This window comes from Diceros bicornis, chromosome 17 (genome assembly GCF_020826845.1).
Source record: "Diceros bicornis minor isolate mBicDic1 chromosome 17, mDicBic1.mat.cur, whole genome shotgun sequence".
Taxonomy (NCBI): Eukaryota; Metazoa; Chordata; class Mammalia; order Perissodactyla; family Rhinocerotidae; genus Diceros; species Diceros bicornis.
In genome coordinates, this window is record NC_080756.1 from 54,282,443 (window position 1) to 54,304,802 (window position 22,360).

The 22,360-nt window shown below is 36.1% G+C and overlaps 1 protein-coding gene across 1 annotated transcript in view; it reads left to right on the forward strand.

Moving 5' to 3' along the window:
• Positions 1 to 22,360, forward strand: part of LOC131415598 (scavenger receptor cysteine-rich type 1 protein M160-like) — a 48,283-nt gene that overhangs the window by 16,036 nt on the left and 9,887 nt on the right. The window contains exons 4-12 of the mRNA XM_058557424.1: positions 1,210 to 1,622; positions 3,674 to 4,075; positions 9,147 to 9,462; positions 13,695 to 14,015; positions 17,375 to 17,695; positions 20,645 to 20,959; positions 21,058 to 21,372; positions 21,719 to 21,811; positions 21,887 to 22,201. Of these exons, the coding sequence (XP_058413407.1) occupies positions 1,210 to 1,622; positions 3,674 to 4,075; positions 9,147 to 9,462; positions 13,695 to 14,015; positions 17,375 to 17,695; positions 20,645 to 20,959; positions 21,058 to 21,372; positions 21,719 to 21,811; positions 21,887 to 22,201 (2,811 nt within the window). The remainder of the gene's footprint in view (positions 1 to 1,209; positions 1,623 to 3,673; positions 4,076 to 9,146; positions 9,463 to 13,694; positions 14,016 to 17,374; positions 17,696 to 20,644; positions 20,960 to 21,057; positions 21,373 to 21,718; positions 21,812 to 21,886; positions 22,202 to 22,360) is intronic.

The window sequence follows — 22,360 nt, forward strand, 5'->3', positions numbered from 1 at the left end:
CCTTATAGCTCACATCAGATCTCTTCATAACTATTAATAAAAATAAATCCAGTAGTTTAGGAATTGAAATCGGTTCCATTTAAGAAGGCATTTTAATATCCAAATAAATGGTTATGGTCAGAAGGAGCTAAGATCTTTAATTGGACAGTTAATCTACATCTATGTATACTACCAAATATATTTATATCACAGTGGGTGAAGATGGACTCTGAATATGTCGTATCTTTGCAATTTTTCTATCCTTTCATCTGTTTATTTCAAGGCTCTTCACTAAGGTAGCATTGTAGTTGTGTTAATTCTAAGGATTGTGGTGATGTGTTATTTCAGATGATGCATTAGAGAGAATGCATGCAGAATAACACCAAGAGAAAAGGACGTGATATTTAAATTAGTGTCTAAAGATAACTTTCCATCTCTTCATTTCATAAGTAGAAGTGACCAGTGTAGATTTATTTAACATTAGGACTTCCTTTGCATATAAGTAACAAGGAGACAGAGAAGGAGCATTTTGAATAGAGAATTTGGATTAAATTAATAAAGTACTGTAATAAAATGACAGGCTCATGATTTACTGCTGGTCACACTTGCTTTCACCTTTGGAAGCTTTATTAGTCATTGGTATCCTTCGAGAGAGTAAATCCAAAAAAGGTGAACTATTAGAAGCTGTGTTACAAGGAATTGGAGTTAAATGCTTGTTTAAAGAAAGAATGACAATGTTGAAATGAGAGTGAGATGGTGATGATGATGATGGTGATGATGGTGATGATAATGATGGTATCTCATCCCGTTGCCATTACTTAACACAATTGTGAGTTCTAATATACGTTCTGGCTAAGCAGAGAAGGCAGAGCCAGAGAAGGTCTGTGCTTCAACAACAAATTGGCATGCATTCCTGGTCCATGATTGATTGACTCTTAACCTCACAATCAGAAAGAGTATTTCTACTCTCTATTGTGCTCAATTCCCCAAACAACAGAGGTTCTGTTGTTGTCGACATAGATTGTTGATATCATACTGTGAATCCTTTCCTGGGAAAAAAATTCTACTACATTAAACTTATACAAGGATTCGAAAAGGCAGGAATTAGATATCCATTGACTCTCAAATCAAATTACTATATATTTGTGTTTATTTTGTGGGAGACGATTTGGAGTCTGAAGCGTCTAATCAGAACTTCACCTGGGATTTTTGTCTGTATCTCTGTTTCAGATGGTACTGATCTAGAACTGAGGCTTGTAGGTGGAAGTAACCACTGTGTTGGGAGAGTAGAGCTGAAAATCCAAGGAAAGTGGGGGACCATATGCCACCATAACTGGAACAATGCTGCTGCTAACGTGGTGTGCAAGCAGTTGGGATGTGGAACAGCACTTCACTTCCCTGGCTTGCCTCATTTGGAATCAGGGTTTGGTACTATATGGCTTGATGATGTCTCTTGCTCTGGTGACGAATCTTTTCTTTGGGACTGCAGACATTCTGGAAGGGTAAATTATAATTGTATTCATCAGAAGGATGTGGCTGTGATCTGCTCTGGTAAGACCTACATTCATATGATTACATCAGATAAAATACCTCTTTTGGAGAAACAGGTACAAGCCTTGAAGAAGTTACAACCAATTGTGAATGTAGGAATTGAGATTTTTAATTTTTCCTCAGGGAATATGTTTCCATACCCTCCAGCATGTTACATTGTAAACCTCCCTTCTTCAGAATGAGGTTTATAACCTCTGACGCCATTTTACTTAGCTCTGATTGATGCAACAAAATATCCAGTCTAGTCAAAATTACTATTAGTCTGCACAAATGCATGATTTATATGAATATTCAGCATAATTTTTTAAATGTGTACTGTAATTACTTGGTATATTCAGAGACACACAATATTTCTTTACAATTTCAAAATTAGGCTTATTTTAGCACTTCCTTTCACTAAAATAAACTTTTTGAACCGTATCTAAAAATTTATGACTTGTGAATTACTTTATACTTTACACTAGTAAAATTTTTGGCTGCAGCCATTTGTCTTCTAGTTTCAAATTCTCAGCTACAAACACATTTCCCCCTATTTATATGTGGTTTTTGTCTGGTCAGGGCTTAAAATATTCCCTGATATTCATCTCACATTGGTGTTCTATGTTCAAAGATGTAAGAACACGTGTCCACTGTCTTAACAAAATTAAACCCACACCTTCTCCTGTTTTTATGAAAGAAGACTCTCTAGATGTAGACCCAACTATTTTCTTCTGAGAATCCCCTTTGTCATGATGGAAAGAGCTTCTTTAGTAAATCATTTTCTTTAGTAGGTGACACTACTCTGCTAGCCTGACATGTAAGATGCCTTCATCTAATTTCATGTAGAGTTTGAGATCAGGCCATAGATTTTAAAGAGTTTTACTTAAGTCTAGAGCATACAGGAGGGAAATGTGCACATAGAAAAACAAATATAGACAGTGAGCCTTATTGATTACAATAGTTCTCCAGTCCATCCTCATAGGATATTTGGGAAAGAGACTGTATTTAGGAAACCTTTTCACATTTTTTTTTTCTTTTTACACCAGTTTGCTTGCAAGTTTTGTCTGGGGACCAACCACTTCCACCCCACAAAAGAAGAGTTTCCCAAAGTATATTTAACTAATCCATCATTTATTACACAAATGGACAGACAAGAAAGGGAAAGAAGAACTTAGGGGAGAGAAGAGGGAGACATGACAAGATGAGATGAAAGGAGAGGGGAAGAGAGAGAATTTAAATCATTTTAATTAAACATGAACTTTCTTACAATATTCAAAAGTGGATTCACAGTAGTGTACTTCTGACATAATATCTCTAACAGTAAGAACATTTGTAATTCAGATTCTGGAATCTTTAGAATTGTGTGCTTCTGAAAGAGTAAGATATAGCCATGAAGGAAGTTACCTAAAAATAAAATTGGAAAAGAGTCCCAATAATGAGGCAGATGCATACGGCCAACCATGGGAAGATGGATAACTAGGTACATTGGTCTTCTCCTCAGCCCTATAGTCACAGGGATTTTTTTACCAAACAGATATAGTTTATAGTTTAGAATATGTCATTTGATAATTATGTGACCTTATATAAATCAATTGCTAAGCTGCAAGTTTCTCATATTGTAGACAGGACTACAGTATTAAGTAAACTAGTGAAAGGAGAGTACCAAAAATGTATCTGGAAATCAGGAAGTTCTGGTAGCTACAACAAATATATTTTATAAATGAAGTTTTGTTTCTTCATAGAAAACATAGCATGAGAAAGAATATGTTTCCATTTAAATCCAAGTAAAAGTTTTTCCTAACGCTACATTCTTTTTGTATCTTTTCCTCCTGAAGTTACTGAAATGTGGTATTTCCCAACACTCTCTGTTTTATTTTACTGAGTTAAAAATGATTAATCTAGTATTTTGAAAATTAATATAATTTATAATAAAATAGAATTCTAAATCTTTCCATTGTAATGTATAGTTTCTTAAATTTTAGCCAAAGTTAAAGCAAGGTTCTTAGGTTTATGATTTCAATTTTCATATTGAAGAGAGGATTGTTTCCAAAAAGACGGACATACGTTTCCATATTGAAGTCTTCTTGTTAAAATTCTAAAACAAAATGCATTCTCATTTTTCACTTTTCTCAGCATATTAAAGATACATCTTATCTTCACATAGTGGGGATCGGGGGTGAAGCAAGCTGATGATCCTGTCCCAAACCCAACCCAGATGTTTCGCTGTGACTTTGTTCTAGATGGAGCAGATTTGGACCTGCGATTGGTGGATGGAAGCAGCAATTGTTCAGGGAGAATAGAGGTGAGAATCCATGGACAGTGGTGGACAATATGTGACTATGGCTGGAATAATAAACAAGCCACTGTGGTTTGTAAACAGCTAGGATGTCCAAATGGTATCTCTGGCAGTCACTATGCTAAACCCAGTAGAGAATCTAAGGAGATCTGGATAAACAGTGTATCTTGCATTGGAAATGAATCAGCTCTCTGGGACTGCATGTATGATGGAAAAGCAAAGCGAGCATGTGTCCAAAGATCAGATGCTGGAATAATCTGTGCTGGTAAGGTTCAAAGATTACAAAAGCGTACAAATTTGAATTCTCAGGTATATTTTGTTGGGAGGTGGAAACACTTGCTAGCTCGGAAGGAAGATTTTTAGGACCTTAAAAACACCCTAACATACAGTTAAGCTGCAGAAAGAACTTTTGTCTTATAGCTTTCTTCAGTGATGCATTACTTGCTTTTTATTGAAAAGAAAACACTGATGAATCTTCGTAACTCAGGCTTAGAAGAAATTAAACCTGGAAATATAATTTGTGTCTATGAGAGTGAATCCTCCATATACCCCATGCTAATGTACCAAGAAAAGATAATATCTCTTCATCCTGCCTTTATTTATTTTTTTTATTTATTTATTTTTTATTTTATTTTTTTTTTATTGGTTTATAACATTGTAAAAATTTCAGGTGTACATCATTGTACTTCTATTTCTGCATGGACTACATCATGTTCACCACCAAAATACTAATTACAACCCATCACCACACACATGTACCGAATTATCCCTTTCACCCTCCTCCCTCCCCCCTTCCCCTCTGGTAACCACCAATCCAATCTCTGTCCCTATGTGTTTGTTTATTGTTGTTATTATCTACTACTTAATGAAGGAAATCATACGGTATTTGACCTTCTCCCTCTGACTTATTTCACTTTGCATTATACCCTCAATGTCCATCCATGTTGTCACAAATGCCTGGATTTCATCGTTTCTTATGGCTGAGTAGTATTCCATTGTGTATATATACCGCATCTTCTTTATCCATTCGTCCCTTGATGGGCACTTAGGTTGCTTCCAAGTCTTGGCTATTGTGAATAACGCCTTTAATATACCTTGACCGGCTGTATTTTTAAATGCACATTGTAAAAAGAGAGCTTTCACTGTCTCACCAATCAATCTCCCCTGAAAACAAATGCATCTGGTTTCCAAATGCATCACTATATTTAATCTGTGTCTCTAAAACAATTAGGAAGTTCCGCTTCATATAAAACTAATGAGTTTTATTAATTCATAGTTTTCTTCACTGTTTTTCTGTGTTGAATTCACTACTGCTTTTTAACTTTTTATTTAATAATATGTATTGTTTATTTCTGGTTATAAATTAAGGTTGACTATAGAGAATTAGAAATATATACAAATCCAAATAGCTAGAGATAGATATATTCGTTATATACATTGACATGATGCATAATTCTGTAGGAATCTAGAATGCCATTAGTAGAATTGAGAGCAGATACAAAATCTATGTGTATGATTCTTCTGACATACTTCAATTTTGGGTATAAAAATTTTCCTGGGGCCGGCCCCGTGGTATAATGGTTGAGTTCGGCCTACTCCGCTTCAGAGGCCTGGGTTTGCGGATTCGGATCCCGAGTGTGGACGTACACCACTCATCACCCATGCTGTGGCGGCAACCCACATAAAAAGTGGAGGAAGATTGACACAGATGTTAGCTTAGGGCTAACCTTCCTCAGGCAAAAAAAAAAAAAAAAAAAAAAAGAGGAAGATTGGCAACAGATGTTAGCTCAGGGCAAATCTTCCTCAGCAGAAAAAAAAAAAATTTCCATGGCCATTTAAATAGAAAAAACTAGGTTGCATATAAGGAAAAAATAAAGAAATAATAAATAAAATCAAGTCATCCTTCTTCTCTGTAGTGCTTTATGAAAGAAAAAGAAAAAGCAATATCTACACAGCTCTAAGTGGGCTGGAGTGGGGTGGTAGGGGATTATTGTGGCCTTAGATGACAATTTCCAACCATGCCACTTACATGAGGGTATATATGGATCATTTTGTTATTCATTGATCTCCCAGCACCTGCTATAGAACCCTGATAGATGACAAATAATAGAAAAAATAAAGAACTACATTCTTGTAAATAAAATACACACACACATACATGCACACAAATAGGTTATTTGTGGATGGATAGATAGATACATGATATAGATAGATTAGATAGATAGATAGATAGATAGATAGATAGATAGATAGATAGGTAGATAGATAATAGATAGATAGATGATAGATAAATAGTGCAACTTATTATTTTATGTCTTGTTTCTCACTTATTATAACATTTGCATTTTCCCATGTCCTTAAACTAATTTCTCAAAAATTATAATAAAAACCTTCACATTATTCTATCATATGAGTATACAGTAAATTATTTAACTCAAAATCTATTCTTGGTATATAGGCTCTTGGTAACTTTTTTGCTATTATACATTATATTTTCCTGAAATCTTTGGATGTAAAGTATATACAAATTCCATAAACTGAGGAGTGGAGTTTGTTTTATCAATTTCTGTCTATGTATCTATTCTCCTCACATTTAATATTATCAATTTTGTAGACAAAGTTAATTATCACTCTTTTTGTACACATATTTTATTTTACTTTTATACATTGATGTAAAGTATTATAAAAATTGCTTTTTATTTTTTCTTTTTAAATTGAGATATAATTGACATATAACATTATATTAATTTCAGATGTGCAACATAATGATGTAATATTTGTACATATTGTGAATGATCACAAGTCTAGTTAACATCCATCACCACACACAGTTACAAGTTTTTTTCTTGTAATGAGAACTTTTAAGATCTACTCTTTTAGCAACTTTCCTTTCTGTTTTTTGAAAATTATTTTCATCAAATGATATACCCAGTAAAAGAGTCAAAATGCAAAAAATTAAAAAGAATTTTTAAAATCCACTTGCAGTGCCACCATTTATTTAAAAATTTTTTACAATTTTGTTGTTTATGTTACAAGATCATGGATATGTAAGTGTGTGCATGTGTGCCCCTTTTTGCTGAATAATATATCATAGATATATTCCACATGATCATTAATAATCTAGCATCAGGTTAAAGGCTACTTAGATATTGCATAAATGCACTATAATTTATTAGTTATTCCCATACTGTTAAGTTTTTAAGTTTTCACTAGTCAAAATATTGTTTTATTGGATATACTGAAAAATACATTTTTTACACTTTATTTACTTTGCTAAACACTTAAAAATGGAATTGTTATGTAAAAGAGTATGCATCTTTTTAAAGTTTGGGATATATATTGCCAAATCATCTTCCAGGAATTTTATTTTTTTTCTCTTCTACTAAATCTCATTTTTCTACTATCCCACTAACACTGAATATTTCCATATTTTAAAGTTACTATCAGTATGATAAAAAATTATAATAATAATATGAACTAACACTTATTGAACATCTATTGTGTGCCAGGCTTTTTTCTATTTACTTTACATGTATAGTTTCATGTAATCTTCATGTAATCCCAGGAAGTAGACACTATTGCAGCCTCTGTTTTACAGTGGGGAAATGGAAGTACTGAAAGTAACTCACCAAAGGTCCCTCAGCTATAAGGGCAGTGGTGACACTGGGATTCAAATATAGGCTGTTTGGCTCCAGAGCCAATGCTTAAAATTGCTTTGACAACAAAAAAGAATTTTTTCTCCCAATTCTTCATTGGCAATTTATTTGTATTTGTTCGTGGATTGTCTTTTTTTGTTCTTTGCCCTGTTTTCTATTGTGTGATAAGTCTTTGTCTTCATAATATGTAAGAATTCTGTATTTTACAGGGTCCCTTTGAAAAATACATAACCCTCTCTTCTATTTGAGAATCATGGTGTTCTAATTATTGTAGCTTTCTATTGGTTAATGTGCACTGAGGCATATATATCCCCTAATTATTCTATTTTTTTAAAAATTCCCTTGCTATTCATTCATATATTTTCTTCTAAATCTGGATTAAAATTGGAATTGTTTTTAAGTAATGTTAAACATATGAATTAGTTTGATTTGGGGGGAAATGATATTATTACAATATCTAATTCTGCTATACTAGAAGAGAATACACTACTTGATTTATGTGTTTCTTTTATTTGCCTCAGGAAATTAAAATTTTTTCTTTGCTTTATTTCTATGAATTTTTATTTGGTATATATGGAGATTATATATTATATGTATGTACATATATTCATATATATGTATTTAATTTACATTAAGTTCATTGATTTCCATTATATTTCTCTTGGAAATAATTGGTGACATACTCAAAATTTATGTGCAAGGATATCCATGGCAGCATAATTTATGAAAATGAAAAATTATCAATAACTTAAATAACCAAGAATTGTGTATTAATTAAATAACTTAGAGAATCCTTATGTGATGGGATACTATGAAACCATTAAATATTATATTTTAAAAATATGTATACACCTTGGTGAATAAAGTGGAAGATTATTATATATACACAAAACATTTGTCTTACTAAATATCCAGTGAAGGAATTGGAAAGCTTTTGGAATTTTTAAAGTGGTCCCTTATAAAATATTCTACCTTTCCTATATAATAGTAATAGCTGGTTAGAAAAATATTTCTCAAGTGCTTTGAACATGGGAAAAATCAGGATAAAAAGAGAAATTTACTTCATTAAAGGGCATTTTCATGTACTCCCACCTCCTTTTACCTTATAAAACATGGGTAGACAAACTAAAATGAAGAATATGAGGGATGGATTACATACTGTTCTCATGTTCACCACCCAAGATGTAATTCATGTAGAAATAGAAGTATAATGATGTACACCTGAAATTTATACAGTGTTATAAACTAATGTTACCACAATAAACCGAAAAAAAAAAGAATATGAAGGGATGACCCAACACTGGACTCCACTACAGAAACTTGCTAGAGTTTTAATCTGCTGAATACACCCATACCTCAAAGAACCTCTACCCGTGATTCCATGTTGCCTGCATTGTCCAAATCAGTCATTCTGGGAGGCTTTATAATGATTCCCAGACTTTACTTCAGTAAATTTGCCTCCTTTGTTTCATCCTATAGGGACACTGTCCCTCCAAAATTTGAATAAGAAATTATTACAAGAAAGAAAAACAAATTTTTCATAAATAAATATGCCTAACATATCATGTCTTTGCCTAAAGTTTCAGAGTGTTGAATATACTAAGTGAGGAAAATATCACCTTTAGTCTTCTGAAAGGGTGCTATCAATTTGATCTCAAACATGCAGTTTTGTCCTGCTTGCAGAGACAGATCTGGACCTGAGGCTCGTGGGTGCAGATAGTCACTGTTATGGGAGATTGGAGGTGAAATACCAAGGAGAGTGGGGGACTGTGTGCCATGACAAATGGAGCACAAAGAATGCAGCTGTTGTGTGTAAACAATTGGGATGTGGAAATCCTATCCATATATATGGTATGACCCATATTAATGAAGCATCAGGACCTATCTGGTTGGATGATGTTTCTTGCATTGGAAATGAGGCAAATATCTGGGACTGTGAACACCCTGGATGGGGAAAGCATAACTGTGTACACAGAGAGGATGTGACTGTGTCCTGCTCAGGTAAGACTTGTTTTGTTTATTCTGTCTTGACAAAAGAAGTAGTATTCATAATAAGCAAGGCACTTCCTATGGTTGAGGTAGACAGAAGGGGAAAAAAACCCACAGACTTTATAACATGGAGTATATAGTTAGAAAACTCTGACTGTTAAATTAGAAAGTGTTAGCAAAAGTCATTGTCTGAAGAGAAAAAATGCTATCTTCTACTCCTCTACCTATTTATTGCTTATACTCCCCTTTATATTCTCAGTCTTGGTTTTAAAACATCTGATATCTGTAGGCATGCAGTTTTTGAAGATTGTCTAACCAGAAATTTCCCAGTAGCACTAAAAGAAGGAAGGAGAAATCTGAACTACATTGTATCAAAAAGTGAATCTATTTCATAGTGATAATACAGGACTAAGAGATATTACAGATGGTTCCCACCTTACAATGGTTCAACTTCGATTTTTCGCCTTTACAATGCTGCAAAAGCTATGCATTTGGTAGAAACTATACTTCAAGTTTTGAACTTTGACCTTTTCCCGGGCTAGCAATGTGTGGTGCAATACTCTCTCATGATGCTGGGCAGCACCAGCAAGCAGCAGCTCCCAGTCAGCCATGCGATCAGGGAGGTAAACAACTGATACACTTACAACCATTCTGCACCCAGACAGCCAATCTGTTTTTCACTTGCAGTACAGTATTCAATAAATTACATGAGATATTCAACACTTTATTATAAAATAGGCTTTGTGTTAGATGATTTTGCCCAGCTTTTTTTTTTTTGTGAGGAAGATCGGCCCTGAGCTAACATCTGCCAACCCTCCTCTCTCCTCTTTTTTTTTGTTTTTTTCGTTGAGGAAGACTGGCCCTGGGCTAACATCCATGCCCATCTTCCTCTACTTTATATGCGACGCTGCCACAGCACAGCTTGCCAAGCGGTGCATCGGTGCGCGCCCAGGATCCGAACTGGCAAACCCCGGGCCGCCGCAGCAGAGCACGTGCACTGGGCCGGCCCCTGATTTTGCCCAACTTTAGGCTAATATAAGTGTTGTGAGTACATTTAAGATAAGCTAGGCTAAGCTACAATGTTCAGTAGGTTAGATGTATTAAATGCGTTTTCAATTTATGATATTTTCAACTTACAATGGGTTTATTGGGATGTAACCCCATCATAAGTCGAGGAAAATCTGTACAGTATTTGAAAAAAGGTAACTGTTTAGATTTTCTTTTAGAAAAATTTATTAAACCATGAATATTTATAATTTATTGTGAAATGATTGGATTAGTGACAATAGATATAAAATAAGAGGCTTTTTTGCATAATTAAGAAAATTATTTTTTTAATTGGATATATTATTAAATAATTAGGAAATGTCATAGAAACACACTTATCTGAATTTTGAGTAATATCAAACACATATAGTGATTTTCCTCCTACCTCTGTATATATGCTTGTGGTTGGTAGCCTATCAGACTCAACTAGGACCCCTAAACAGAATGGAGAACAGGCTGGGCTTATTGGGCAGTGAGAAAATAACTCTCGAAACTCATTCAGATGCGTAGATCATCAAGCACAGATTTTCTTCAACCTGCAATGGGGTTACTTCCCGTCATAAATTGAAAATATTGTAAGTCGAAAATGCATTTAACACATCTAACGTACCGAACATCATAGCTCAGCCTAGCCTACCTTAAACACGATTAGAACACTTACATTAGCCTACATTTGGGCAAAATTGTCTAACACAAAGCGTATTTTATAATAAAGTGTTGAATATCCCATGTAATTTATTGACAAATGTACAGGAAGTAAATCTAATATAGTATTAGGAGAATATTGTATGGCTAGAGACGTATACAGGAATTAAACGATGCTACAGTTGCATTGGGAAATGTTAGGGAGTGAGGAGTTGAGGTTCTTGGGCAAGACTTCCTAAGAAGAGTCATGTCCAAAATGACATTTGAAGATAAGGAGAGTTGATGTATTCCTGATGTAGGACAGTGGAGGTATATTGTTGGCCTCGCCAGCTGGAAGCAAACTGCTTCTGGTGGTCTTTATTAAAAGATATGGAGGGAAAAAAACATTTGTCAGATCACTAGCTGCATACCAGTTACCAGGGGATATATTAATTTGCTCGAACAATGAAATCATATCTGGAACAGCAGCTGGAAATGGAGTCACCATCTGGTTGAGTTTATGATAATCCACAGTCTTTCTCCAAGATTCATATGTTTTCTTCATAGACCAGATAGGTGAGTTGAATGGGGATAAGTTGGAAATCATCACCCCTGCATCCTTCAAGTCCTTGATGGTGGCAACTAAACTCTGCAGTCGTTCCAGGAAAGTGGTATTGATTTTGGTTATTAATTGATTACTAATTTCCTAGGAAGAGGGCAGTTCTACTGACTTCTGCTTGGTCTTTCACACCATAATAACCCTCACTCCACAAGTCAGGGAATCAATGTGAGGATTCTGCCAGTTGCTAAGTATGTATGTCCCAATTTTGCGTAATTCAAAGGTAGAATTAACCAATTCCAATTAGTTATGGACCTGGGGAAATAACCACACAATGGGTTAGGGGACTCACTGGGCCCACTGTGTGAGGTGAACCTGTACTAAAACTCCATTGATCACTTGACCTCCATAAGCCCCTACTCTAGCTGGTGGACCAGAGTGACGTTTTGGGTCTCCTGGAACTAATGTCACTTCAGAGCAAGTGTCCAGTAGTTCTTAAAAGGTCTAATAATTTTCTTTTCCCAAATGCACAGTCACCTTGGAGAAAGATTGTAGGTCTCTTTGGGAAAGGTTGGGAGAAAAATTAACAGTATAAATTTTTGGCATTGTGGCTGGGTGCATCCTCAAGGTGATCTGGCCTCCCCTTCCTTTGTGGGATTCTGGGTCTATAAACTGGCTCAAGTCTACGAATCAGTTGAGGGGCAATGACTCTCTGTTTTATGATTCAAGTTAGATTTATGTTCACTTGACCTAGAACTCTTCCACTTTTAAACAGATCAAGAATTTAAAAGACTGCCTGCCTATTTCATTTCTAGAGATACCACGATCAACTAGCGAATGTCATAGGTCTCTGCAAGTCAGACTATTTTAATTACTGCTTTGAATGTGTTGTCCATTATGGTAACCACACCCACCTTGTCTTTGACAATTAAGTGCCCATCTCTTGTCCCTGCTACCTCAGAATCCAATTATCCCCACTGTATTTAAGAATCCCAATTCAGTGGCAGCAGTTCCCATTGTAATTTCTGACCTCACAAATTTATTTCTCATAGTCATGCTGCAAGGTGTTTTCTCTGGACCCTCCCAGGGTAGGTGAGCAGATCTTACATGATAAATCCACTCTAAATTCCAAGCTCACTAAGCCTTTGGATTCTTCCTCTACCACATACAGAGGTGGTTCATTTCAACTTCATTTAATATAGGACATCTTTTGGTCAATATTTCAGCCAACCAATCAAATGTTAGAGCCCTTTCTAACCCCCCGAGCTACATCATTAAATCTAGAATCTCTGCTTAGTGGGCCCATATCAATAAATTCAGCCTGATCCAACTTTAAGTTTCTTCTACTATTATCCCACACCCTTAATATGCATTTCCACACATATTTCCCAGATTTATATCCATATAAATTTGAAAAATCACATTTTTTGTGCACGCTCTTCCACATGAGTCACACTTTGTACCTTACTTTGGGACCTCCTGGGTCTTGAGTCTAGTTGTAGGTCTAAAAGTAAAGAAGGGTAGTGGAGGTGGGTCCTGAGGAGAATCAGGAAGGTCTTGAAAAGCAACTACCTCAAGGGAAGAGGTTATAGTTTTAAATATATATGTCATATGTTATATATATATAGAGAGAGAGAGAAACAGAGAGACTGAGAGACTGAGGGAGAGGGAGGAATGGTGGGGGCTCACAAGTCCAAAATCTGCAGGGTAGGCCAGTAGGCTGGAGACCCCACGAAGAGCTGATGTTGCAATTTTGAGCCCAAAGACAGCCTAGAGGAAGAATTCAGTCTTTTCTCTTAAGGTCTTCAACTAATTAGATGAGGTCAACCCACTTACGGAGGGTAATCTGCTCCACTCAAAGTTTTCTGATTTAAATGTTACATCTAAAAATATCTTCACAGCAACATCTGGACTGGTGTTTGAGCAAACAACTGGGTGCCGTAGTCTAGCCAAATTGACACATAATATTAACTACCACACCCACTAACTACTTGCTTCACTGTTTTTGATGTAGATAGTACAAAGTGGAGCCTGAGGCTAATAGATGGCAACAGCCGCTGCTCTGGAAGACTGGAGGTGTACTTTCAAGGACAGTGGGGCACAGTGTGTGATGACAACTGGAGCAGTGATGCTGCTGCTGTGGTGTGTGACCAGCTGGATTGTCCATCTTCTATTATCGGCATGGGTCTGGGAAATACTTCTGTGGGATCTGGAAAAATTTGGCTTGATGATGTTTCCTGTGACGGGGATGAGCCACAACTCTGGGCATGCAGGCACAGTGGGTGGGGAAATCATGACTGCAGTCACAGTGAAGATGTTGGAGTGACCTGTTCTGGTAAGACACCCAAACCAGGATTTCCTATAAAAGCGCCTGGCCTCTCTAACACACTATTTTTTTCCTTAATGGGTACATGTATGGCAGAGTACTCATTTCTCAGTACCAAACCCTCAGGAAATGAAACCTCATTTTCTAATATTTATCCAAATTTTCCCAAAGTTAAGTTCACCGAACACTAGTGTTACGAAGGATTCTACAAAAAGAAATTATCCATAGTCAGATTAGTTTAAGAAAAATTAATAAAGATTCAGTCATTAAAATACTTAAACACTTGCATTGAAACATCCACATATTTAAAAATTCTTTCCCAAGCTTACCCAAATACCCATTCTTACTTGAAAGTCTTATTTATGCAAGATTCATACCAATAGCATTAGAATGAATGAACCTCATCTAAAGGTCTGGGCTTATGGTTTACATAATTTCAAAAATTTCAAGAATTATCTTTCAGCTTCCTTTCCCAAGGCCAAAGTTTTAATTAGACAACTTTCAAATGGTACAAAGAAAAATTCCACATATACCTATGCATGTAGTACAGTTTTTTAGAAGAGTTGAATTCCCTGACTCTGATATACTATTTCATTAGTCTTGGAGTTTCCTTATTTTTAGGCAATCCCAACATCTTTATCTCTTTCTCTATATATTCTTTTTTGATATAAGTGAGTAAGACATTGAATTATGTTTTAAAGAATCATTAAACTCCAACATGAATCTGGAATTTGCCTCTTAAACTTTCGTCCTTCTATTCTGCTTTTCAATTTAGATTGATTTACAGTTATGATTTACAAATAACTACAATCCTTCCTCAGAGAAGATATTCTTCCAACTTGAATTTTTCCCATGTCTTCTGGAAGCTTGTTCTGCCACCGAACTATTCTCTTTTAAGGGGAAGTTTTGCTCCCCATGGTCATGAATATTAATGTATCTTTCTTTTTTAATTTTTATTTTATTTTTATAATTGAGGTAACATTGGTTTATAACATGATACAGATTTCAGACGCACATCATTATATTTTGACTTTGGTATATACTATGCCGTGTTTACCACCAAAAGTCTAATTTCCATTCGTCATTGTACAAATTTCCCCCTTTACCCCTTTCACCCTTCCCCTGCCACCCTTCCCCTCTGATAATCAACAATCTATTCTCTGTATCTATGTATTTGGTTGTTATTGTTGTTTACCTTCCACATATGAGTGAAACCATGCTGTATTTGTTTTCCTCTGTCTGACTCATTTCCCTTAGCATAACACCCTCAAAGTCCATGTTGTCACAAATGGCAAGGTTTCATCTTTTTTATGGCCAAGTAGTATTCTATTGTGTGTGTGTGTGTGTGTGTGTGTGTATATATATATATATATATATATATATATATACACATATATATATATATATATACACCACATCTTCTTTATCTGTTCATCCATCAATGGGCACTTAGGTTGTTTCCATGTCAAGGCTATTGTACATAATGCTGTAATGTATCTTTCAATAAAAGAATTCAGGTTCCCTGAACATGGGATCCAACTCTAGTCCATAGAAACTATCCACATGTTTTTTTTTCTTGTGCTTGTCTCTGTTACAGTAAACTACAGACTCCCTATAAAGGAGGTGTTATTGGTTTATATTATGGGTATGTAATTCTTAATTCAGGGAAACCTACAGGTCAACGTGATATACTTTCTTGTGCTGAACCATCTACTACAACTGTTTTTCTGCCTAAGACTCTCTCAGAGTGGATATATGTTGCTACAAAGCACTGAAATATGTTTTGCCTTATATTTAGAGTACTTCACTTAGGGCAAAAAAAAAATTTTATCTTTTTCTAGACTCCCTTTCAGGTAATCTCAATTTTGATAGAGATTCCTGCAAGACACATATTTACTCCCCAAAAGCATAGCTGTCTAAATGTCAGCAGCTAAAATAAGTCCCATTTATAGAGATGTCTTTTTACTTTTATGGCAAAATTGAAAAAACTGCTCTACCAACCTCAAATGATTACAATTTTAAAACCCTTGTTAATTACAAAAAGATCTTAACCTTTGCTTTGCAAATTCCGTCACTGAGCCCCAAAAACACAGAGTAACATATAGGCTTAAAATAAAAATATATTGCGATTTTATTTCTTTACTTAATGGGAGTTTTATTTAGAGAATCATCCCATATCCACTCACACATAACTATGTCAAAATAACTAATTTAATAAAATCTTTCTCAGCAGTGTTAGAGGCATCAGGCAATGGGACTGGAATGATAGGAAAGGGCAGACATTCCAAGGCCTTCTGGGCCACATTAAGTATGTTGTTCCTCTTCTCAAGGCCAGTAGGAGGTAATTTGATGACACTAGAGCTGTTTTCTGACATTTCAGATCTTTCACTATTAGGAAGTTAGATCTATTAATATAGTTTAATATAAATAAAGTAGAAAATGCAGAGTATGATATCACATAGCTATCAAATGATATTTATTAATATTAATTTTCTTTTTTTAATTAAAAATAATATAAAACAAGCTGACACCATCCATTATTTGTAAAAAATTAAACATGAATTACATAAAGAAGTATTACATTCTTATTATAATTAAATATATTTACTCTCACATCAGTAGGCAGTATTACTTGTGTTTCACAGACTATGCCACAGCACACCAGAAACTACCAAAGTACCCTAAAATAGATAAATCAGCTTTGCTAGAACAGGACTCACTCCGTTTCACATTGATTTTTGTAAGAATTCCGTTCAAAATCTGACTGTTTCAATTTGGCTCAGAATGGATTTCCAGTTTCTTAATTCTTCAAAAAATCACATACTTCTCACATACAGTAAATTTCATATTTTCTTTTCCCAGAGTCCAATTTCTTTTTAGAATTATTTTCATCTAGCATCTCTAACATATTTAAGTTTCTTCTAACTTTTCCTGGATTTTGTAATATCATAGATGTGTGCATTTCTTCTTTGACTCTGCATATATTATACCACCTTTCCATAATATTCCTCTGAGTCTCTGGCAGATAATATGTAATTATTCAAAATTCAGATGAAAATTAATACCATTAAATAATATTATTTTTATCCAAAGTCTTTGTTCAGATTTTGTAGACAAAATGATATCCTTTCTTTTCAAGCCAGAAATTTTCATAAGTTTGAAACATACCTGGGTGATATGTTTTTTTAATCTAATAAAAAGGAAACATGAACTTTGAAGGAAAGCATAAATAAAATTATTAAGCACCGTAGAGAAGTCAGGACCCAGACAATCTGCCAACTTTTCACCACTGGCCTATGAGTGGAAAAGAATCTTAAATGTCTTATGTAGTGTGCTTCTGTAAAATTGTGTTGGTGTTTTGATTACAGATGAATCAAATATGGAACTGAGGCTTGTGGGTGGAGGCAGCAGATGTGCTGGGAGAGTCGAGGTGGAAATCAATGGTGCTGCGGCAACCGTATGTGCTACCCACTGGGGAATGAACATTGCTGCAGTTGTTTGCAGGCAACTTGGATGTGAGTCTGTACTCAGTATCTCTGAAGAGCCTCGTTTCACAGAAAGAACATCACACATCTTACTATCTACATCTAGCTGCACTGGAAATGAAGCCTCTCTCTGGGACTGTGTCCATTGGAAGTGGATACAGACTACATGTCTTTCTAATATGGAAGCTAGTATAATCTGCTCAGGTAATTTCTGGGCAAAGATAAACATATTTATTCAATTATTTATTCTTTCATGTATTTAATAAATATTTATGGAGTGGCTATTTAGCAATGCTAGGTTAAAAGTAGATGAGCTAAATAAAAGTAGCTCTATTCTCTTATTTAGAAAAGGAGATAGGTGTATAATGAAAATATATAATGAAATGATGATTTATTTAAAGCTGTATGAAGTAGAAGTACAAGATGAAATGAGAAGACATAATTAGAAGATATTACCTATTTGCAGGGTCAGAGAATATTTCTGTGAAATGATATTTAAGAAAAGGTCTGAAGTATGGGTATGACAATCAAGTAAAGAAGTATTATGAAGATCATTGAAAAATATAGGTAGTATTTCATTCAAGTACCAAAGGTGGAATGAGCTTGTCTGATTCCAGGAACTAAAAGATGGCTTGAAGTAAAAGTGTTAGACCTAAGGGAACAAGGGGAAGAAGTTCTAGTAAAGCCCTGCGATGTAGGCAAGGGCAAGATTTTTTATGGAGTAGAGATTTTTGTACTTTATTCTAAAGTGAAAGGGAAACCATTGAAGGGCATAAGCATGATAAGACTTGCATTTTAAAGAGAAAACTCTGGCTGTGGTGTGTGTGTCTTTGTCTGTGTGTGTGCTGGATGGGGGCTATTGGATGCAGAACATCAAGTTGTTTGATGATTCTAGTGAATTTATGAAGTTCTGAATAGGATATTCATTGTGGGGCTGGAGAAAATTAACAGATTCAAGAAACATTAGTTGCTGGAACCAACAGAACTTGATAATTCATTGAATGTAGGAGTTTGGGTAAAGAAGTCTCAAAGATCGCTCTGACGTTTCTGGACAAAGCAAACGATATACTGCAGTTGTGTGATCTGAAAAGAATATCCTGGCAGAGGAGCAAGTTGGAGAGGGTGGGATGATGAATTTAGTTTGGTAAATGTTGAGTTTGAGGTATTTGTAAAACAGTCAAGTAAACAGGGTGGTAGGAACTTGGATATAAGAGTTAGGTGATCAGAAGACTGGTCTTGGATAGAGATATAAATACTAGGATCTTAGCTATGTGAATGGTAACTAAAACCTAGGGATAAAATGTAAATTAAGAATAAAAAATAGACCCAGGAAAAAAGAGTTCTTATCCTGAGGAATAACAATATTAACTGGTTTATTGACTTAAAAGGAGCTGAAAAAGGATACTGAGGAGTAGTGGTCAGAAAATGTCATGTCACTGAAACCAAGGGAAGAGGACATTTCAAAAAGGAAGGTATTATCAGCTCTGTCAAAAAGTTGTTGAGAGGTCAAGATAGATGAAACTGAACATTTTCCACAAAGTTTAACAACATGGAAGTCATTAGTAAACTTTACGAAAGCAGTTTTGTTGCATTGAAAAGAGAAGATAGTTTCAAGTTGAGGAGTTAAAGGGAGTCAGGGTGTTGGGAAGGTAGGTATAGACTATTTTTCAAAGAGCTGAATTTTAAGGGGAAGAGACAAATAAGGCGATGACTAAAAAGGAATATAGGTCCAGGGAAATTACTTCATTTTTTTCTTTGATAGACTCAAGAGTAGTGTGTCCAATAGAATTTTCTGTTAGAGTAAAATATACACAATTAGCAGATGTTAAGGGCTATAGAGAAAAAGTAGAACAATAAAAATGGGATTCAGAGTGTGTATGGGACAGAATACAATTCAAATACGATGTCTGTGCTAAGCCTTATTGGAAAAGTGAAACCTGAACAAAATTGAAGGAGACAAGAGAGTTAGTAATGTGCATATTTGGGAAAGAAAAATACAGGTAGAGGAAACAGCCAGTTCAAAAGCCTTATGACAAGATTATGCTGACATGTTTGAGGAACAGTAAGGAGCCAAGGTGGGTTGAAGAGCCAGAAGTAGAACAGTAGGACAGGGCATCAAATGAGGTAAGTGGATAGGGCAGGGTATTCAGGGATAAGTATGTCTGTGTAAGAATTTAGGCTTTTACTCTGAGTGAAATGTGGAGCCATTGGAGAAGCAAAAAACTGATAATGTTTGATTTCTAATTTGAAATGACCTCTCTGGCTTTTTATTTAAGAATAGACTGTAGAGGATCAACTATGGAAATAGGGAATTCATAGGAGTCTATTGCAGTAATCCAGGCAAGAGATGATGGTGGCTCAGTCCAGGTATTAGCAATGGAAGGGTGACAAATGTTGGGATTATTAATATATTTTGAAGACACAGAAAACAAGATTTCCTGAAAGGTAGAATATATGATGTAACAGGAGTCAAGAATTACTCAATATTTTTTAATATCTGGAATAATAGATTTCCATCAACTGAAATATGGAAGACTGCAGTTTTAGAAGATGTTTGAAAGGACTGCCAGGATTTCAGTTTGAGATGTCTGTAAGAAATCCAAGTGGAAATGCTGGATAGCAGTTGGATAAATGAGTCAGGAGTTTGGAAAAATATCTGAGTTGGTGGCAGATAGCATAGATTATTAATACAAGTAGTTATGCTACAAAGGATGGGGTCAGGAAAACAGGGCAGTATTTTTTGTTTATTTTTAGATTACTCAGCTGTATTTCTTGGATCTAACCTATAAATAAAGATAGCCTTCTATCTTTAGATTATATCCTCACCTTCCTAAAATGATTACAAATCTTAATATCTATTGTTTACTGCTGAGGTTACCTAGTCAGTACTTTTTAACGTAAACGAGTTGTGTCATTCATTTCCTTCAGAGGAGTTCTAAATCCAGGATTGGTATGTTACCAAGGTATAGAAAGTAAACATATAATCCAGATCTTAGGAAATAAGTCTGGATTACAAAGATATTCTCTGACTCCCTGCAAATGGAGTGTTCTAATGATGAATGGAGAAAAAGTGCCCTGGAGCTGGATATGGAGATTAGAGGATAAGCAGAGAAATTGGAGACTAAAAACTAACCTCTGAAATACTCCTTGTAGTCTACAGGCAGCCCAGGCTGGTTGGAACTGATCTTTCCTGTTCTGGACGTGTTGAAGTGAAAGATGGAGACGTGTGGGGATCTGTCTGTGATTCTGACTTCTCTCTCCATGCCGCCAATGTGCTGTGCAGAGAATTAAATTGTGGAGAGGCCAGATCTCTTTTTGTGGGAGCTCACTTTGGAAAAGGGAATGGCCCAATTTGGGCTGAAAAGTTCAAGTGTGAAGGGAATGAAACTCACCTTGCATTGTGCCCCACAGCGCCCCATCCGGAAGAGTCTTGTAACCACAGCAGAGAAGTTGGAGTTGTCTGTTCTCGTGAGATATCTAATGAGCTTAATCGGCTGGGGTTGGAGGTAATGTGGGCTGGAGTTGAAAAGTCATGGTCTCTTCTCTAAAGCTTTATCTCCTCTTAGGCTATACAGATGCCCGACTTGTGAATGGCAAATCCCAGTGTGAGGGACAAGTGGAGATCAAGGTCCTTGGATACTGGGGCTCCCTCTGTGACAATCACTGGGACCTGGAAGATGCCAATGTCCTATGCAGCCAACTCAGCTGTGGGGTTGCTCTCTCAACCACAAGAGGGAAATATATTGGAGAAGGAAGTGGCCGTGTTTGGGGACACGGATTTCATTGCTTAGGGAATGAGTCACTTCTGGATAATTGTCAGATGACAGTCCTTGGAGCACCTCTCTGTGCCCATGAAAATACCGTCTCTGTGACCTGCACAGGTAAGAGAACAGTGCTTCTGGTCACCTACTGTCAATATAGCCCAGAAGCGGTAGAGGAGGTGAGGGATTAAAGGAAGGATGGATAAGAAAACAGAGGGAGGGGTGGGGTAGTCATGACAATCAAAGAGTAACATGTAATGAAGAATAACTGGGGACACTCCTAGGGTGAAGGTAACTCACTCACCTCTCCATTTGGGGTTTGCAAGTAGACATTAATAAAGACAATTTTCATTGATCACAAGAGTTTGAAGAGTCCTTATTGCTGATTCTACCTTATCATAGAACTCTTCAATCTTTTTTACGTATTTTGACCTTAGTTTTGTCCCATTACCTACATCCCCACAAGGAAATCAAACCCAGCCATTGTTTCCATGCTCTGCAAGTTTATCTGACTCATCTGTGTCTTCAGTCCCAGAAGATGGTGATTTCATCTGCTCAAGTAAGTAAATCACAGTCCTAGGAAACACTTTGCAACTAAAAAATGTGACCTATTAACTGGACTTTCTCCTCTTAGGGAACAAACAGCTCCGCCTGGTGGATGGGGGTGGTCGCTGTGCTGGCAGAGTGGAGATGCTTCACCAGGGCTCCTGGGGCACCATCTGTGATGACAGCTGGGACCTGAGTGATGCCCATGTGGTGTGCAGACAGCTGGGCTGTGGAGTGGCGATTAATGCTACCAAATCTGCTCACTTTGGGGCTGGATCAGGGCCTATCTGGTTGGATGAACTAAATTGCACAGGAAAGGAGTCCCACGTGTGGAAGTGCCCTTCCAGGGACTGGGGGCAGCACGACTGCAGGCACAAGGAGGATGCTGGGGTCATCTGCTCAGGTCTGCACTGCAACCCTTGCACCTTCCTCTACACACATGCACACACACACACACACACACACACACACACAGCACAATGGTAAAGTATAGTGAAAATGTACTGATCTGAGAATATGGAGAACTTGATTTTCATCCTGTTCTTACACTAATTTCTTAATA